The 20,618-nt window shown below is 36.1% G+C and overlaps 1 protein-coding gene and 1 long non-coding RNA gene across 7 annotated transcripts in view; one reads left to right on the top strand and one right to left on the bottom strand.

Moving 5' to 3' along the window:
• The first annotated feature begins 487 nt into the window (after positions 1 to 487).
• On the top strand, positions 488 to 19,688 carry LOC138991497 (uncharacterized). Its single transcript, XR_011467467.1, has 3 exons — positions 488 to 551; positions 962 to 1,043; positions 15,600 to 19,688. It is a non-coding gene; the product is annotated as an uncharacterized lncRNA (long non-coding RNA).
• Positions 10,022 to 20,618, bottom strand: part of LARP1B (La ribonucleoprotein 1B) — a 139,128-nt gene continuing 128,531 nt past the window's right edge. For 4 of the 6 annotated variants that reach the window (XM_070386509.1, XM_070386511.1, XM_070386512.1 and 1 more), the window contains 3 exons: positions 14,668 to 14,777; positions 13,823 to 13,950; positions 10,022 to 12,700 (listed from right to left, as the gene is read on the bottom strand). In XM_070386509.1, coding sequence (XP_070242610.1) covers positions 12,455 to 12,700; positions 13,823 to 13,950; positions 14,668 to 14,777 — 484 coding nt within the window. In that variant the 3' untranslated portion in view covers positions 10,022 to 12,454. The remainder of the gene's footprint in view (positions 12,701 to 13,822; positions 13,951 to 14,667; positions 14,778 to 20,618) is intronic. The other 2 variants (XM_070386513.1, XM_070386515.1) reach the window with 2 other exon arrangements.

The following is a 20,618-nucleotide window of genomic DNA, read 5'->3' as shown; positions in this document are numbered from 1 at the left end:
ACTCCTCACCCTAAACATCTTATTTTATATTTAGCTAAAGACAGTGAGGTCTTCTGACATTTCGGTGAGTTAGTTTTTCTGGGCATCTTCCATGTATATACGTGTACATGGAGGTATACATGTTATTACATTTTGTTTTTCTCTTTTACATTAATTTATTAGGACATCAAAGAACCTAGAAGAGAAGAGGGAAGTTTTTTTTCTGCCCTTATAACTGCTTTAGTCTATCGATGTCATATAGATAAGTGAAGACCCTGTGAGAAAAGCAGAAGACTGTGGGAGATAAAACTCAAATGCATCTGGGAAAATCCCTTATTCTGTCTCCTGAACCTGAAAGGAAATATACAATTGCATACTCATTTATGAGAATCTTTGGCTGGTGAAATAGCAAGGGCTAGTCACAACAAGCCTTTTCAAAAAGACAAAACAAGTGAAAACAACAAAAGCCCTTCCCATTAGCTGTTGGTTTCACTTATAAGCAATTACCAGGACTCTGGCAGCAAGTCATTTGGGGCCCTCTTGACAAGATTCAGACACACGATCTACAGAAGGTAGGGAGAAATCTCCTCATTTCTGCATGTTAATTAAGGAAGACAGATGGCCCTGTGATTATTCAACCATATGTAGGTCAAGACTAAATGAATTAATAAGCAACTTAATTCTCAGCCGCCTCCAAGAGCTTATGGGGCATCTATGAACAAACAATTGCCACAGTATCCTGGGAAACAGGAGATGGGAGTGGGAAGCAAGATTAAATTTCTTCCCATTGCACACTAAGTTCCATAGCCTGGGGAGGAACAGCTCAGTCCCTCCACCACACGTTATCTTCTATATTGTATTTGCAATGTTAAATGAGTCATGTTATAAATCTTAGTTTCCCACCTATAAAACATAGTTCACAGGGTCGCTCTTTTTTTTTTTTTCTCCTTGAAGTTAAGCTTTCCTTAATTGATCATTTTAGGACTGAAAAAAGCACAGGAACTAGAGCCTACAGCCATAAGGAGAAATGTAACAAGACAGGCAACACATGCTGAAGGAGAAAGGTTGGTGTGTATGTGTCAGAGAACAAGTTCTGAAAGGGCTCAGAGGACCAGGGGCTGTGGGAGGTAGAGCTTGATCTGGACCTAAAAAGGCAAATGGACAGCCGTGGGGTGGGGGAGGGGGACCAGGAAAACTGTGTGCAAAATGCAGGAAGCTGTGCACGGCATGCCAGGGACGGTGATCAAACCAGTATGACAGGATGACGCAGGAGAATCAGGAGAGAGGTCAGTTGGTAAAAGTGTTTAACAGCTAATAGAGCCCTGGATGCTAGCAGTGCTGGGTGTTTATAGGAGAAAGCAGCCTCTATCCTCTTCCCAGCATTGCTGCCAGACTCCCCAGGACAGAAACTAAAAACCCTCCAGGAGTTTGTACTGGGAAGAGTTATTTCTGTGCTTCTCCCAGCTCTCAATCTTCCTGTGCAAGTGACTGGTGATACTGGCAAAAGAACTGAGTTGCCCCACTCAGTTCCTCTCTCCCTTCCTCTTACCAGGTTGAACTCCCTGTAGAACTAACCAGTTTTCTGTCTTAACCTCCTCTCCTCTTCTAAAGGGTGAGCCTCTTGCCTCTGAAGAGAGGCCTGAATTTGTCCAGTTGTCTCTGGATGGGCAAGTTTAATATTTTGAGCAAAGGTGTGAGTATTAAACTCAGTTGTCAGTGTTAGTAGTAAGTGATAGATATTTTGTTCCCTTTCTGACTCTACCTGAGTTTGTTTGGAGCACTGAAGAGGGGGGAAAAAAGAAGCATAATTTATTATCTCTTGTGTAAAATCCCAACATCCAAAAATCTGGAAGAGATACACATAGAATTGCTGTACTAGTCACCTTACAGCAAAACCAAAAGGACATATTAGGATGAGTCAAAGTAACAAATCTTAGTTTCTTAGCATTGTGAAGCTTAGGAACTTAAAAAAAAATTCTTAAAAAAAAATGTACACATAACAAACAGCTTATACAGCTCAATATTAAAAAAAACAAACAACCCAATCAAAAATCGGGCAGAAGACCTGAACAGACATGTCTTCAAAGAAGACACACAGATGGCTAAAAGGCACATGAAAAGATGCTCAACACTGCTAATAGTTAAAGAAATGCAAATCAAAACTACAATGAGGTATCACCCCACACAGGTCAGAATGGCCATTATCAAAAATTCTTCAAATAATAAATGCTGGAGAGGGTGTACAGAAAAAGGAACCTTCCTAAACTGTTGGTGGGAGTATAAACTGGTGCAGCTACCACGGGAAACAGTATGGTGGTTCCTTAAAAAACTAAAAATAAAGTTATCATATGATCCAGCAATCCCACTCCTATGAATATATCCAGAGAAAACTGTAATTCAAAAAGATACATGCACTCCAATGTTCAAAGCAACATTATTTACAACAGCCAGGATATGGAAGCAACCTAAATGCTCATGGACAGATGAGTGAACAAAAAGGAATATTATTCAACCATTAAAAAATGAAATAATGTCATTTGCAGCAACATGGATGGACCTAGAGAGATTATCATACTAAGTGAAGTAAGCCAGACAGGGAAAAATAAATATCATATAATATCACTTGTATGTGGAATATAAAAGAAAAAAAAAAAGAACAAATGAACTTATTTGCAAAACAAAAAGAGACTTACAGACAACAGAAAACAAACTTATGGTTAACAAAAAGAAAAGAGAGGTGGGGGGAGGAATAAAATATGAGGCTGGGATTCACATATATACACTGCTGCTGCTGCTGCTGCTAAGTTGCTTCAGTCGTGTCCAACTCTGTGTGACCCCATAGACGGCAGCCCACCAGGCTCCCCTGTCCCTAGGATTCTCCAGGCAAGAACACTGGAGAGGGCTGCCATTTCCTTCTCCAATGCATGAAAGTGAAAAGTGAAAGTGAAGTCGCTCAGTCGTGTCTGACTCATGGACTGCAGCCCACCAGGCTCCTTTGTCCATGGGATTTTCCAGGCAAGAGTACTGGAGTGGGGTGCCATTGCCTTCTCTGACATATATACACTACTGTGCATAAAATAGTTAACCGGGACTTCCCTGGTGGTCCAGTGGTTAAGAATCTGCCTTCCAAAGCAGGGTGCTCAGGTTCAACCCCCAGTCAGGCAACTAAGCTGCCACACTGCAATTACTGAGCCTGAGGGCCACAACTAGAGAGCCCGCATTCTGCAGTGAAGATCCCACCTGCTGCAACGAAGACCTGATGCAGCCAAAAATGAATAAAATAGATAACTAACAAGGGCCAACTGTATAGCACAGGGAACTATACTCAATATTATTATGTAATAACGTATAAGGCAAAAGAACATATATAATATACATATAACTGCTACTATGCTGTATGCCTGAAACTTATACAATATTGTAAATAAACTATACTTCAATAAAAACATTTTAATGTACACATAGCATAACAGCATTTTGAAAGCTATTGCTAAATCTTCAATCATAGAGCTTTTGTACCCGTTTATACTCCCACCAATGTTGATTAACATTTTTCATCATGTGGTTCTCTTATGACTTTCTATGATCCCTTCCCTAAATGCAAGAACTCTAGTGGTCAGCTGACACCAGGTATTGCATTTGCCCTGTCACCAGGCATGAACTTCCCAGTTTAACAGCCTTCACAGCTTCTGTTCCAGCCATGATGACTAACATTCATCTGCAGAGTCAACAGGTTCACACTGTGATCAGAGGCATTAGGTAAAGGAACTGCCATACTTAACCTCTTGAATTCTCTCAGAGATTTAAAAGATTTATGAAAGAAATAAACACAGGTGGCAGTTGACCTAGTTAACTCTCTGGCATCACTTGGGATCTACTTAAAATAGAAGTCACACACAAGGGAGGAGATTCATAAAGCACATGCTATTTATGATACATATAAAATAATTACACCAACTTAAAAGCAATCTTTTGAGTAACTTTAAAATGTAAGAGCTATTTTAATTGCGTGGTAGGCTAGAATCAACAATGTAAGTTAAAGCAAATTTATGTTTCCTTCTTATTTTTCTTTGACAAACAACCCTGCCATCCTTAATATCCTCTCAAGTAAGGTCCCTTCCAGTGCCATTTTGCATTTAACAGAGCTTCTTCCCTTGCTTCACACTCTAAAATTATCCCTCCTTTCCAAAATAAAATCTTTTCACCCTGTATCCAATAAATTCACTCATATATAAGTGATTTGATAAATTGTTTTTCACCTGGAGTGGCTAATTACATATACATATACAGTGGCTATTACATATACATATATCCATTTTCAGATTACTTTTCATTATAGATTATTACATGATATTGAATATAATCACCTGTGCTATCAAGTAGGTCCTTGTTGTTTATTTATATACAATAGTGTATATAAACTAGATATAAATTCCCAAACTCCTAATTTACTCCTCTTTCCTCATTAAGATTCTTAATAGCAAGAGCAGGTTAGTACCAAATGTTGTTTAGTTGCTCAATCCTATCTGACTCTTTGCAACCCCATGGACTGTAGCCCACCAGGCTCCTCCTCCATCCATGGAATTTTTACATGTATTTTCATTTAAATACTAGAGGAGAATAAGCAAAGATGGATTAACCTAACTTGCCCAGTGATTCAGCAGAATCAGAATTTGGATGCAGAGCTACATAACTCCAGAGTCTGCACTTTCCCCTCCTCCCATCAGTGTGCAAACATTTTTCCTTGAAAACCTTGTCTAAGATAATTTTCATAAATGTATGTATCCCTCACAAATTTTAAGTTGTTTAAAATTTTTCATTTTAATAGCTGCAAAGGTCATAACTTTCAGCATATTATAACTACAGTCTGACAAAGTTATAAATATCACTTTTTCTTCAGGCACTATTTTTTAAAAAACGCATAGTATCATTTTTCACTCTTTAAAATCACATTCAAAAATCGGCAAAGGAACGCCCTGGAGAGTGTAGATGGGAGGGGAAGGCCCGCAGATTCAGCCCCGGTGGAGGGTGCGACACCACAGGGCAGTGACTGTAAATATCACTTTTTAAGTGAAGTCAACGAAACCCAAATATAATATTTAAATCCATTTTCAAAAAGTGTGTAAACAAGCTCTTCTTTAACATTTAGAAAACTTATACATTTCTCTTTTCTCCTTGAACTTGTATTTCCATTCCATTTTCTCCAGATTTTTATCCTAGTACATTTTAGTGTTTGAATGTCTTATTGAACATCAGATATTTATCTACAACAAAAATAAGTATACAATTAAATTTTTTTATTTTCTTCTGACCATAAGTGGCTGTAATTGACAAAAAAATTTTTTTCTTCTGTATTGGAGTCATTATTACAAATAATAATACATAATGACTGAGACAATATATATATACACATTTTGGTAATTATTATACATAGGTAGTAAACTTTTCATTATCAGTAAAGATAATACTAACTACTGTAACTCCAAGCTCTTGATGGCTTAATATAATAGAAGACTATTTTTTGATAATATAGAGTCTCATAGTGCAGATAAGGACATGGGTTCCTCCATTTGGAGGCTCTGCTATCTTGAACATGTGGCTTCCACACAGTCAAAAAAGGAAAGATTGAGCATGGAGATGGCACTTAGGCAGGTCTTAAAGTAGTGCCCCTGACCTCCTCTGCCTTTCAGTATCCAGAACCAGTTATACTGGCAAGTCTAAAGCAGGAGAATGAACATGCAGTGTGACCAGGGGAAGGAGAAATGAACTGGATAAATAACTTGACAATCCCCACCACAAGTTTTATGGTAAATGCTTATCGTCAGAAGAATCATGATCTAACATTTAATGAAACTTAATGAAAGAGAAGTTTTTTGTCTGCTAAAAACAAATCTGCTTGGCAGCTATTTTTAAAATGATGTAGCTTATAAATAGGAAGTGGAAAATTGTAAACATTTTATCAGGTGAAATTAGATGAGGACTGACAGTAATTATAGTATATATTTTGTATGATTTGGTAAAAACATGTTCTAACTCTCATTAAATAACACATTGAACACCAACCAAAATTACACACAAAACCTTCTGTTACCCTTAACAGAAGTATTTATAAAGCAGAGAAATTCAGCAAGTCTTATGAGTTTATGAGAGCCCAACAAATCATTAGATTTCAACCTTTATGTGGCCCGTGATGGCCTTCACATCTAGAGTAATATTTTGGATGGGTAAGGGCAATGGCTTTCTTTTATAACATGGGAAAAAAGACTACTAGGAACTCAAGCATATTATTGGATAAGTCAATTTTAGTAAAGAGTACTCATGTAACCTGAGAATCTGGACACTGATTTCTTTAAAATGATCTATGCCTATGTAAACCCCTCCGCAAGGATTTGTGTTCTCCTGGGCATACCAACAACTTGAGAACTACTACATTACACCATAGTTTCTAGATGACCCAACACAATCTCTAAAAGTGTGTTTTAACAAACTTGTGAGATATTTCGATGCCTCCCTTGGCTCTTACACTGTATACTCTGCCTCTTACAAAAGAAAGTAAGTGGCAATGAATGGCAGTGTGGCAGTCACTGGAGTGTGCCTGAGTCTGGGAGAGGCATGGGCCATGGAAAGGCAGATTCTCATGTCTTGTTCAGGGACTGGATATTTATGATGAGGCAGAAATAACAGATTGTGGTAAGGTTGGGAAAACACAATGAGCAAAACTGTTAACTGAATAAAAAAAAAAAAAAGAGGCAATAACTAAAAGTGAGACATTACCATAATCAAATCCATGACATGGTGACTGCTTCACAGAATTCCTACCCTTGTCAGTTGTTCAGAGTCAGCAGAAGTTTAGCAGCATCTAATGATGCTAAAGCTGAAACTCCAGTACTTTGGCCACTTCATGCGAAGAGTTGACTCATTGGAAAAGACTCTGATGCTGGGAAGGATTGGGGGAAGGAGGAAAAGGGGACGACAGAGGATGAGATGGCTGGATGGCCTCACCGACTCGATGGACGTGAGTTTGAGTGAACTCCGGGAGTTGGTGATGGACAGGGAAGCTTGGCATGCTGCGATTTATGGGGTCGCAAAGAGTTAGACATGACTGAGCGACTGAACTGAACTGAATTGAAGCACCCTACTTCTCATGTGGAGGTGAGAAGGGCAGAAAAGTATTCATATGTTATTATCCTAGGACAACAAAACAATGTCAAGGAATCTCACTTTTTCCTACTGACTAAAATGTTTTAAATAAATTAATTTCCCATGAAGATTTAAAATTAAATTCACTGTTTACTGGAGAAAGTATCTTTACAAATGTGAAGATAACCAGTTCAGCTCTTAATCCTAATAATAGCTAATGTTACTGAGTGCTTATTGCAAGTCAGTCACTGTATTAAATGCTTTACATTTAATCTTTATAACACTATGAGGTAAGTGCAATTTTGTAGATGAAGGACTGTAACTTAATGAGGGGAGCCAGGATTCATATTTCTAACAAATAAGTTGTTTCTAGAGAAGTGGTTATTAAACTTATTTGGGATCATAAATCCTCACAGAAATCTGATAAAAGCTATGCATTATTACCCCCAAAAGTATGTAAAATCCTGCGTATGAAGTTTTGGGGTCTCACAGACCTTCCCTCTCAAAGCCCTTCTATTGACTCATTAAAAGTCAGTCTCAGATTATACTCAAGGACACTCAACTAGAAACTAGAAAATTTTAACATTAAAAAATTACAGTACTATGATTATGTTCATGCTGTAATGAAGGTCTCACATACCTTAAAATACCCTGAGAAAGGTACTCAGTTTTGTAGACCTGACATATTACCTGGAAGAAATGAAATCAACACAAAAAACAGCACATTCTGATTTTTTAAAATCTGAAGCAAATGTGTATAGTGTATTGGCAGAAACCATTCTATTAACCAAATCATGTCTTTAATTGGACAAGTTAAAAGCAAGCTAATTCCCTGGAGAAGGACTTGGCAGCTCATTCCAGTATTCTTGCCTGGGGAAATCCCATGAACAGAGGACAGAGGAGCCTAGCAGGCTAAGTCCATGGAGTCACACTACCAGCATGCAAAACAAGATGAAATATTAACAAAAACTGGAAAATAAAAATTATTTTAAAAATTAAAAAAGGCTCATTGTAAAGAATTCAGAAAAATTTTTAAAAAGTATATGTTTTAAAGCCAGAGCTGCTTCCTGTTAATTAACCATATGGCATATTTCCTTCAAGCTTCTTAAAAATTAGAACACTTATTTCTAAATAGTATAGGATCTTGTATCTGTAGTTGACAATAATAACTCTAATGCAAAATTTCTAATCATATTCTGAATAAAATGTTTACTTTTTTTTTAATCTTACCTAATTCTAGGAAAATATTGAAACACATGAATGATATTGTCATTAACCATGACTCATTTAATATAATTATTCCACTAGACCACTAGTTACTACAGAAGATGCCCAAGATAAAACAACATTAGTCTTAACCACAAGAATCTAATCTTGATTTTATAATAATTAAGAATCACAGCATTCTGAGTTTTAGAGTCAGGGTTCATATGTTTCAATATTTCAGGCTATTAAAGAACAGTCTGGTTAAAATGAAGAGCTTGAAGTCTAGGCCAGACTACTTGAGTTCAAATTCTTGCTCTGCCATTCAACTAACTGCATGATAACTTTTAGTTCAAGTCATAAAAGTACCACCTAGTTTTAAGTTTCTCGTGTTTCAGGAAGGATTTAACTACATAGCTTAGGTTAGCTAGACAAATTAAACAGATACATCTTACAATTTTCTTGCTTTGTTTACATCTCAAGAGTTAATCACAAATAATGCTAATGAAGTACTACAAATTTTTAAATGAAATGACCAAAAAACCCAAAGCATTTTTATCTTTAATCATATGCAAACCTTAATTTATCTGTATTTATTTACTAATAACTAAGCAGTTTGACATTGCTGTAACAAGGTAATCATAAGTTGTTAACATGTGACTATTAGGAATGCAAGAGTAATTGATATAATTACATGTTACCACAAGATGGAGTAAGAGTGGAGTGAGAGTTATACACACACACACACAATCACAAGATGGAGTAAGAGTGGAGTGAGAGTTACACACACACACACACACACACACACACACCTGTCAAAAGACTTACAGATCTGACTTATTCCATTCTGCCATCTAGTGGTGATAAAATTAGGTATTACTCTCTTAGATCAGTCTCCTGTATAATAAAATAAAAGCAGCTTCTTAAGAGCTAAGAAATTAGGTGAAAGATACGATTAAGCACAGAAAGGAAAGCGGTAATATCATTTAGTATAATGGCAAGAGGAAGCATCAGAGAATGTTAGTATGAAGTCCCAATCTGTCAAAAACAAGTTTAAAAAATAAAATCTGTTTAGAAACTAAAATGATATCTATGTTAACACATAACTTTCTTATTTCATTCCTTTTAGTATAAAGAATTCCAAAGATGGTTTCAACCATCCCTTTAAAAGGACAAGTAATTTAAACATTTTAATGTTGCCTTTTTTATTTAATAAAATTGAAAACTACAAAATCACAAGGATGGAAGCATCTAAGGTCTCTAGTGCTGTGCTGTGCTGTGCTTAGTCGCTCAGTTGTGTCCAACTCTTTGCAATCCCACAGACTATGGTCCGCCAGGCTCCTTTGTCCATGGGAATTCTCCAGGTAAGAATACTGGAGTGGGTTGCCATACCCTCCTCCAGGAGATCTTCCCTACCCAGGGATGGAACCCAGGTCTCTAAGGTGGATTCTTTACCATCTGAGCCACCAGGAAAGCTCTCTAGGAACTTATATAAATTTTAAGTAGGACTATTTAGATTTATAGTCAATAATGTTTTTCTTTTCATTGAATAACAATGCTTTTATTTGCTTAAGTTTCACATTTGGCTTTAAGTGGTATAATTTTTTAAACTTTTACCAAAAAAATGTACATACTATGTCAAATATACACAAACAAAATTAGAAAGCAAAGGATTAATAGTCTTGCTAAGTAAAAAAGCTCTATAAATTAATCAAAAAAGATAATCATGCTAAAAGGAAAACATAAAAGATATGACCAAGCCATCTACAAATATTATAATAAACAATAAAATTATCAGTCATTAGTAACTTGATTAAAATGATGACCTTAATAATGACATTAAAATAATATTTTTTGCTTCTCAATCTATCAAAGAAAAGATTTATAATAACCAGTGTTGGTAAGGACATAGAAAAGCAGATGCTATTAGTAAAAGGGTAAACTTTACAACCATTCTAGAGTACGTTAATTGGGAATATATTTTCACTTAGAACTTCAACTTCTAGGAATTTATGTTAGGCAGTAACTCCAAGTTTACGCACAGATTTATCTGTAAGGATATTATCAATTAAACTGTTGTTTGTAACAGCCCAAACCTGACCACAGACAAAATTTCAACCACATGTGATTTAGCTAAATAAACTATGACACATCCACATGCTACAATACTATATAACTTGTAAAAGTCATGGTGTAGAAATATTAATAACCAGAAAATGCTTACCTCTACAAGTAAAAGCAGGTGATAATGCTGTATGTATAGCATGATACTGATTTTGTTTTTTCCTTTTTTAAAAAAGTACTTTATTTTCATCTTTGTGCTTTCTAAATTGCCCAATGTACATGTATTGTTTTTATAATCAAAATAATATGATAAAACTACTAATTTATTACACATCACAAAACTCTTGATTATTGTATTTTTACATAAAATATACAATTTTCATATACAAATTTCAAATATACATTTGCATATTTAGGTGAGTGGAAGTAATCTTAACGTTAAATACAGGTTTCAGATGTAAATGTTCAACACAAAAAGGGTATTGAGAAAGATTTTTAGATCAATTCAAGAGAGCACTCAAAGCTAATAAGCATGGTTTGGAAAGTCCTCACTGAAAAGCCAGAACTACATATGCATGTAAGAAAACATTTTAAAATGTATTATCTAAATCTATTTGTTTTACTTTTGATTCTGTTCCCAAGATCTAAGTAGATTTTCTGAATATTCAAATTTGACAGTTTCTTAGAAGTAATATATCAAGATGACTTCCCAAATATTAAATATTAAACAACTACAGATTATTGCTTATTCATGGGAAATAAAGTAATGAAAATCTCTTATTTATTAAAGGCTAGTCCATTTATCCAAAGAAAATATGTATTTCAATGTTGTCATTCTATAATGACAAGACATCAAAGAGAAAATAATAAATTAATTTAGTATCTTAAATTAGTTGCTTATTCCCAATACAGGAAAATATATGTTAAATAAAAATGGATATAAGTTTAACACTAAAACTTCATTCACAAAATACAATGGCCTTCTAATAGAATTTGAAAATTACAGCTTTTCAACTATATTCTAAACAAAAATAATTAAAATTCAATTCAAATAATTTAGAATAATTGCTTTATTTTAATTCCCACAAAAACTAAAACTATCATTTACATTAGTTGCAACAGTAATAAAAATTAGAAGTAAATTTGTTTTTGAAAACACTTATAAGCATAAAACAAAACTAAAAGACACAAAAAAGGAAAAACTAGGTATTCCTTTTAAACTGAGGATAATCTGACTACTTGTGACATACAGACCTGCAGATGTACAAAGAGCAAATGCATTCAAAACAGTGCAAGTTTTAATTAACTTAGGACAGTATTCCAACCAATCCCAACTCCAATTTCAATTACTTGTGCAGGTTTATATAGTCACAAAAAGTAAATCCATCCTAATATATAATTGACTGATGTCAATTCAGAACACTCCACATCAACACAACAATAACTATGGAAGTCATGAAGTATGACTTGGTGGGGGAGGGGAAGCAAAACCCAACATTCAAGGTACATATACTTCAATATAACTGCAATATATCTCTACTTTTGTAAAAAAAAAAAAAATTTTTTTTAAACCATACATCTAAAAGAAAAGCAATTGTGGTATTTCACATTCTTTTTCTGAATTAAAAAAAATATATATGTAATCTTCCTTTGTTTTTGATAAGTTCAAATATGAATTGATAATGGGGTAATTGGATTCTTTAAGAGCTCTACAGAAGAGATGAATACAACATACTATATCTTCTTTAAGAAGTATGAGCTGTAATGTTAGGCATTCCTTGTGATGTTTTTATATATATTTAAGGAAGGCTGTTCTTGTAAACAATAGCTTTGAAAAAGAAATACTGAGACTAAAATATATTACTAGAGGATCTCTATAAAAGGTTACCAAAACTATCCTTGGTGAAATCAAGGCAACATTTTTAGAATTTATCCTGCTAGAAAAAAATGCTACCATTTTTCTTCCTTCTTCTTTTTTCTGATTATCACAATTAAACATCAGAAGATTTTCCCAAATAAATACTGATGTAAATGTTGATTTCAAGGGTAAACAACTTTTGTTAAGAGTCTATTTCTCAGGCAGTTCACCATTTGTTGGGACTGAGGCAGCATTGTTCTGGTGTGAATTGTCACTGGACTCCTGTGAAGTGTTCCTTCTGGGAGAATTTATTGGAACCTGAAGCTGATTAGCAGGTGTAGGCTTAGCAGCACTTGGTGGCTTTGTAGAGGAATTAGATGGAAGTCTATGACGATTACTCTCCTCACCAGAAGTAGATGAATGTCTTTTTCTTCCAAACTCCTCACCAATAGGGGGCTGCAAATTATGAAAGACAACATAGTGATGATTTTACTATTTTTTTCTCCCTTCAAAATCTAAGGTCAGAATTTTTCAACAGAGGGAAACTTTAGATTTTATTAGTACAAGGAAAATGTAACAGAAATTTAAGATATTAAACTTAAATTTCCTTCCTATCAGTTAATTCTTTCATTCAACACATGTTTATTAAGCTTCTCCTATGTTTTAGGGCTTGAACTATATGGTAGAGCATAAACATACACTGGGTTCCATAACTCTGGGAAAACGTTTCAGAGAGGCTATTTTTGTTCTTTATGCAACTTTCATCAAGTGCAAAGCATTTATAACTCTAATCTTTTCCTCCTCCAAACTTCTACTGTATTTAAAAGCAGAGGTCTGAATTCTTGAACACTCTTCAGACAGGGCAAAAGTCACTATAATATTATAAAGCAAGGACATCTTTGTGACAGAACTGGCTGGACCACTCTGGAAACACAGCTCTGTAATTCCAGAGATGTCGGTACTTCTGTTAACTGCACCCCTGGACTATCAAATCTATTTACACAAAACTGTAAGACAAACAAATTATAGTACCTAGTTTACCTTTCACCTCTCTCTTTTCTGCTCCTTTTGATTCTTCTTTCCTTGTTTCTCTTTTCTCTTCTTTCCCCTTTTCCTTTATCTTATGCTCATTCCATTCTCTTTAAAAAATGTTTCCTTTTCCTCTTGAAATCAAATTGGTTAAAGTGACTGACAACTCCACTGTGGTTATATAAGATATTAACATTTAGGGACTGTGGGTAAACTGAGTATATGGGAATTCTCTATACTATTTTTGCACCTGTTTTGTTTTTTTCTTCCCTTTTTGGCCTCATGGTATGTGGAATCTTAGTTCCCTGACCCAGGATCAAACCTGTGCTACCCGCATTGAAGTGTAGAGTCTTAATCACTGGATTACCAGGGAAGTCCCATTTTTGCACCTATTTTAAAGTTTGATTTCAAAACTAGAAAGTTGAATTTTCAAAATGAAAGTTAAAAAATAAAAACTATAAAATTAAAGTTAAGAAAGTCACTGATAAGCCCAAATAGCTCAAATGTAAGAGTAGTAAAAATAATACAGTGAAAGAATTTAAAACTTACATCAACACGGAAGTCTTCCAGCTTCTTAAAGCTACAGAGGTATTCCTGAAGTTTGGGGTCAATAGATTGTGTTTTAGATTGAGAATATTTTAGATAAGCCCAAAACTTTTCTAATCCATACAGCTGACCTAGTAACAAAAAATATATACAATAAAATATACAGAATCCTTAAAAAATGATTCATATTGACTATGTCTTACCAGCATTAAGCCATGTCTTCTAATATACACTTTATTTAGATCTTGAGGCTAACACTGTAATGAATAATGGCAGCTAACATTTATTAAGCATTTGCTATATAACAGGTATTATTTAAGTGGTTTATTGTATATTAAACTAATTTGACCTATACACCACCCTGTTATATAGGTGCTCTTATGTAAATATTACTGATGAGTCAACTGAGTTAAGCAAGTTAAACAAGGTTAAATTAAGCAACTTAACCATGGCCACAGAGCTACTAAGGGGTGGAAATGGAATTCAGACTCTAGCCCAGAGCCTGTATTGTTACCCACTATACTATTTCACCTTTCCTAGCACACTTACTCATATTACATAGAATTTTCACATAATGGAAGGAACATCAGTGAGTAGTCATGTAAGTCAAAGGAATAATGACAAAATGCAAATCCATAAAGAAACTCTTGGGAGTGATTATTTTCCAACATCTCACATGAAAAACCTTCTTACATATGGTGTTCCATCCTTTATAACAAATCATAATAGTGGCCTGAAAGTCATATTAGTCTGTCCCCCACCCCCCAAAAAAGGATACAATCTCCCTATTTATTGACAGATTCATATTTACAATTTTCAAATTGAATAAAGTATTGTTTTGTTTTTACCAGATTCGTAGTCTTTCTTGGTTTCTTCTTGGAAATCCTTAAAAATTTCATGTCTGAATTTTTTTTCCAGTCCATAACTATAAAACCTGAACAGACATTCTAATCCATACCTGTGTAGGGGGAAATGGTTTATAATAAAATTTTCGCTACGATAATGCAAATAATTATACTTAACAGCACTGACATAAGCAAACATGGCACAAATAATCACAAACAAGAATGTTTAAATGTATGTAGTTTTTTAATCCACGTCTGGTTTTCCTATTTTTGTTGACTCGGGCACAGTATCTCATGGAGGTATACTAGAGATGTGCAAAATAAGAGGCAGCCCATGAACAACTAGAGCATGGCTTCTTTGAACAGACAGAGGATCTCTTCCTGTTATTTCTGAAGAACTCCTTGGTATTTCAAAAGATTTAGTGACAAATTGGCAGTTTTAGATTTTTTTCCAACCAAGGCTTGCAATGGTGCTTTAGTACATGGTATTAAATGCTCTTGAACATAATCTCTACTCTAGGAAAATAAAGACCATACTCTTGGGTCACAGACCCTAGGTGTGGTTGACCCAATCAACTATAAAGTGAAGTGAAGTTGCTCAGTTGTGTCCGACTCTTTGCAATCCCATGTAGCCCACCAGGTTCTATTGTCTATGGAATTTTCCAGGGAACAGTACTGGAGTGGGCTGCCATTTCCTTCTCCAGTGGATCTTCCCAACCCACAGATGGAACCCAGGTCTCCCACATTGCAGGCAGACACTTTACCATCTGAGCCACCAGGGAAGCCCCAACTATAAAGGGACAAACCTAATTAAAACTGTCTTCTAAGAGAGCCTTCCTGTTTATAAAGCACATTAAATAAAAGATAATTTGCCAAAAGAATTGTATCACTGCATAAATCAGAAAGTAAATTTCTTTCTTCTCACAACCACCTAGAGAACCTGAGACAAGTTTTGGACAGTGGATCAAGAAACTACGTGGGCTCAACCTGCAACTAACGGGGATGAGCAGAATCCATGAGAGTGGACACGGAGAAGTCGATGGACAACAATAAAGGTGCCACCTAGCTCATTCAACTAAAACATGCTACAATTTAAAAAACTTCCTCACTTAGAATCTCTAAATCATTCTGGGCACCTCAGTGGAGGAGAGGCAACATTTCTTTATTCCTGGTAACATAACACTGCCTAGCCATTACTCACAAGAGGACGTGTGTATGCATATGTCTTTTGTAACCAGCTTATTTAAAATGGAGTGATGGTCTGCCTGGAAGAATAAACAAATTTCTTGGCAAGGTGCCAAGAGAAATGTGGACTTACCAACCACACTAACCTGAGTCCTTTCCTTTGGTAGCCATAAATGATGCTTTTCCTTAAGTTTGTCTGACTGAGGACTCACGAAACAACAGTTAAGAATGAAAAATCTATCTTAAAACTCTTCTTATGGGATCATATTATATTGATACCAGTGGTCCTCACCTTGACTACATATATGGACCACTGAGGGAACTTTTTAAAAAATGCAGGCTCCACTCCAAACCAATGAAATCATAATCTCTTGGGATGAAGCCGAGGCTTCTTTCTTTATGGAAAGCAGAATTGAGAAAATTTAGGTTATACTGAGTGAATGATATTTTAGAGGAATATTAGGATTCTTGGAGAAGGCAATGGCATCCCACTCCAGTACTCTTGCCTGGAAAATCCAATGGACGGAGGAACCTGGTGGGCTGCAGTCCATGGGGTCGCTAAGAGTCGGACGCAACTTAGCGACTTCACTTTCACTTTTTACTTTCATGCATTGGAGAAGGAAATGGCAACCCACTCCAGTGTTCTTGCCTGGAGAATCCCAGGGATGGTGGAGCCTGGTGGGCTGCCATCTATGGGGTCGCACAGAGTCAGACACAACCGAAGTGACTTAGCAGTAGCAGCAGTAGGATTCTTAGATTACTGGTAAAGGACAACTGACTACTACAATCTCTGGATTTTCAGTTTTTTAGAAAACTAATTCCAAAGATCAAAAGCATGACATTAATACTACAACTCAAATATGTAGCATAACTGCTGGAGGAAAGAGAAGAGGCATAGGACCAGCCTCTCAGCTGTCATTTATTCACTGAGCCATCACTGTGAGACAGCTTAGATGAGTGGAAAACATAAAAGTTGAGAACCAGAAAGAACTATATTTGAATTCTAGTTTATAATCATATCTCTAAAAATGAGGGTAATAATATCCTACTTTTCAATGTCAGATAATATTTGTAAAGCACTAAAAAACCAGACCTGGCACATTGCAGATATCTATGAAACGTTGTTTCTCTCCTTCCTTCTTGAAATCATCTAATGCTAATGTTAATTAATGGATATATTTAGTATTGGTCTTCTTTCTAATAAGAATAATCACTTATTGAGCATATCAGGCAATATGTTAAGCCCTTTAAATGTTGTGTTTTCTTTTTTAAATCTTCACAATAACCCTACGAGGGTATCTACCATAGTTTCCCCCACTTTATAGATAAAGAACCTAAAGCTTACTGGGATTATAACTTGCCAAGGTCACAGTAAGTTAATGGGTTTGATTTGAAAGCCTTCAGGTGCTTAACCACTGAGCTATACTTGCTAAGGAATAGCTAATCCAGTCTCATCATGAAACACTGCAGAAATAGATAAAATTATAACACTGTTTTAAAAATCTATATACAGGATAGCACAGGAACAAAGAAGGAGAGTTGCCAATCTATACTTGGATAGAAAAGTTTTTAGAAAGTCCTGAGGAACAAATAAAAATTGTTTGCATAAGTACCAAAATATGATGACACTAATTATAACAAAAGCTTTAAAACTTAGTTCTAACAATAAGAAAAATATTTTACCTTGTGACAGTCAATACAACACATATTTGTATACATAAAAACATATATAAGTTTTGAAAATAATTTTAAAATTTGCATTTATCTATGAATTGTAAAACATATTAACTTCACTATCATCAGTGAAGTCTCATATTTTCTATGTAAAATAAAAATTATTTATTTATATGGCAGTACTTGGGTGCATCTCAAAAATGACAGAATGATCTCTGTTCATTTCCAAGGCAAACCATTCAATATCACAGTAATCCACATCTATGCACCAGCCATTATTGCTGAAGAGGCTCAAGTCAAACAGTTCTATGAAAACTTACAAGACCTTCTAGAACTAATAAAAGATGTCCTTTTCATCATAGGGGACTAGAATACAAAAGTAGGAGTCAAGAGATACCTGGAGTAACAAGCAAGTTTGGCCATGGAGTACAAAATGAAGCAGGACAAAGGCTAAGAGTTTTGCCAAGAGAACGCACTGGTCATAGCAAAGACCCCCTTTCAACAACACAAGGAAAGACTCTACACATGGACATCACCAGATGGTCAATACTGAAATCAGATTGATTATATTCTTGGCAGCTGAAGATGGAAAAGCTCTATACAGTCAGCAAAAACAAGACCTGAAGCTGACTGTAGCTCAGCTCAGGAGCTCCTCATTGAAAATTGAGGCTTAAATTGAAGAAAGTAAGGAAAACCACTAGACCATTCAGATAAGACCTAAATCAAATCCCTTATGGTTATACAGTGAGGGTAACAAATAGATTCAAGGGATTAGATCTGGTAGACAGAGTGCCTGAAGAACTACGATGTAAGTTCATAACACTGTACAGGAGGCAGTGACCAAAAACATCCCAAAGAAAAAGAAATGCAAGAAGGCAAAATGGTTGTCTGAGGAGACATTACAAATAGCTGAGAAAAGAAGAGAAGCAAAATGCAAAGGAAAAGGGGAAAGATATACCCATCTGGATGCAGATCCAGAGAATAGCAACTAGAGATAAGAAGCCTTACATGAACAGTGCAAAGAAATGGAGGAAAACAATAGAATGGGAAAGACTAGAGATCTCTTCAAGAAAATTAAAGATACCATGGAAACAGTTCATGCAAAGATGGGCACAAAAAAGGAGAGAAATGACAAGGACCTAACAGATGCAGAAGAGATTATGAAGAGGTGAGAAGAATACACAGAAGATCCAAATAATCATGATGGTGTGGTCACTCACCTAGAGCCAGACATCCTGGAGTGTGGAAGTCAAGTGGACTTTAGTAAGCATTACTACAAAGGCAGTGGAGGTGATGGAATTCCAGCTGAGCTATTAAAAATCCTAAAAGACAATGCTGTTAAAGTGCTGCACTCAATATGCCAGCAAATTTGGAAAACTCAGCAGTGCCATAGACCTGGAAAAGGTCAGTTTTCATTCCAATCCCAGAGAAAAGCAGTGCCAAAAAATGTTCAAAATGTCACACAATTGTGCTCATTTCACATGCTAGTAAGGTAATGCTCAAAATCCTTCAAGATAGTCTTCAACACTACATGAACAGAGAACTTCCAGATGTTCAAGCTGGATTTAAAAAAGGCAGAGGAACCAGAGATCAAATTGCCAACATCCGCTGGGTCATAGAAAAAGCAAGGGAATTCCAGAAAAACGTCTACTTTGCTTCACTGACTACACCGAAGCCTTTGACTCTGTGGATCACAACAAACTGTGGAAAATTCTTGAAGAGATGGGAATACCAGACAACCTGACCTGCCTCCTGAGAAACTTGTATGCAGGTCAGGAAGCAACAGTTAGAACCAGACATGGAACAAAGGTCTGGTTCAAAACTAGGAAAGATGCACATGAAGGCTGTATACAGTCACCCTGCTTATGCAGAGTACATCATGTGAAATGCCAGGCCGGATCAATCACAAGCTGGAATCAAGATTGTCAGAAGAAATATCAACAACCTCAGATATGCAGACGATACCACTCTAATGTCAGAAAGCAAAGAAAAACTAAAGAGTCTCTTGATGAGGGTGAAAGAGCAGAGTGAAAAGGTTGGTTTAAAACTGAAAGATTGTTGTTAAGCGACGAACGACTCCAGTAATTCTTGGTGTCCTGAGGGGAGGAATTCCATCCAGGGCCAGTGACGAGGCTTGATCACTCAGAGCTTCTGTGTGATAAAGTTTTATTAAAGTATAAAAGAGATAGAGAAAGCTTCTGACATAGACATCAGAAGAGGGCATAAAGAGTGCCCCCCTGCTGGTCTTTAGCCAGATGTTATAGCTACTAGCAGTTTGCCGTCTATGGGGTCGCACAGAGTCAGACACGACTGAAGCGACTTAGCAGCAGCAGCAGCAGCAGTCAGCTAATTAGAGAAAGGAAATGTCTCCAAACTCAGAGACTGGCACCAGGCCCCTCACCCACAACACGCATTTTGACATAACAATGGCACAAGGTGAGTTGCCCTAGCCATAAAATGATTGACATGAATCTTGAAGAAAGGCAGGTTCTCAAGCAAATACAGTCTTATTAACATAGCTTTAGAAAAAATTTGCATGAGTAAAACATACTGGTTTGTCAAGTAGGTTCATGAGTCTTGGGTAGAAACAACTTGAAGACAGAGTCTAGGGTCAATGCATAGTTCATTAACATAGCTTAAGACAAACATTTCCAAAACAAAAACACATCTCATCAGCTAGCTCAAGGTTTGAGAAACGTTAAGTTCTGGTGGAGCCAGGTGTCCTCACGGAAACACAGAATTTAAAAGAAACCTCTTTTTAAATTTGGTTCAGGTCAGTTCAATTCAGTTGCTCAGTTGTGTTTGACTCTTTGCAACCCCATGGACTGCAGCACACCAGGGTTCCCTGTCCATCACCAACTCCTGGAGTCTACTCAAACTCATGTCCATCGAGCCTACTCAAACTCATGTCCATCGCATCAGTGATGCATTCCAACCATCTCATCCTCTGTCATCCCCTTCTCCTTCCACCTTCAATCTTTCCCAGGGTCTCTCCAAATGAGTCCGTTCTTTACATCAGGTGGCCAAAGTATTGGAGTTTCAGCTTCAGCATCAGTCCTTCCAAAGAATATTCAGGACTGATTTCCTTGAAGATT

This window comes from Bos mutus, chromosome 17, assembly GCF_027580195.1.
Source record: "Bos mutus isolate GX-2022 chromosome 17, NWIPB_WYAK_1.1, whole genome shotgun sequence".
Taxonomy (NCBI): domain Eukaryota; kingdom Metazoa; phylum Chordata; class Mammalia; order Artiodactyla; family Bovidae; genus Bos; species Bos mutus.
Note: the sequence above shows the minus strand (reverse complement) of the source record. Positions and strands in the feature narration are given on the sequence as shown.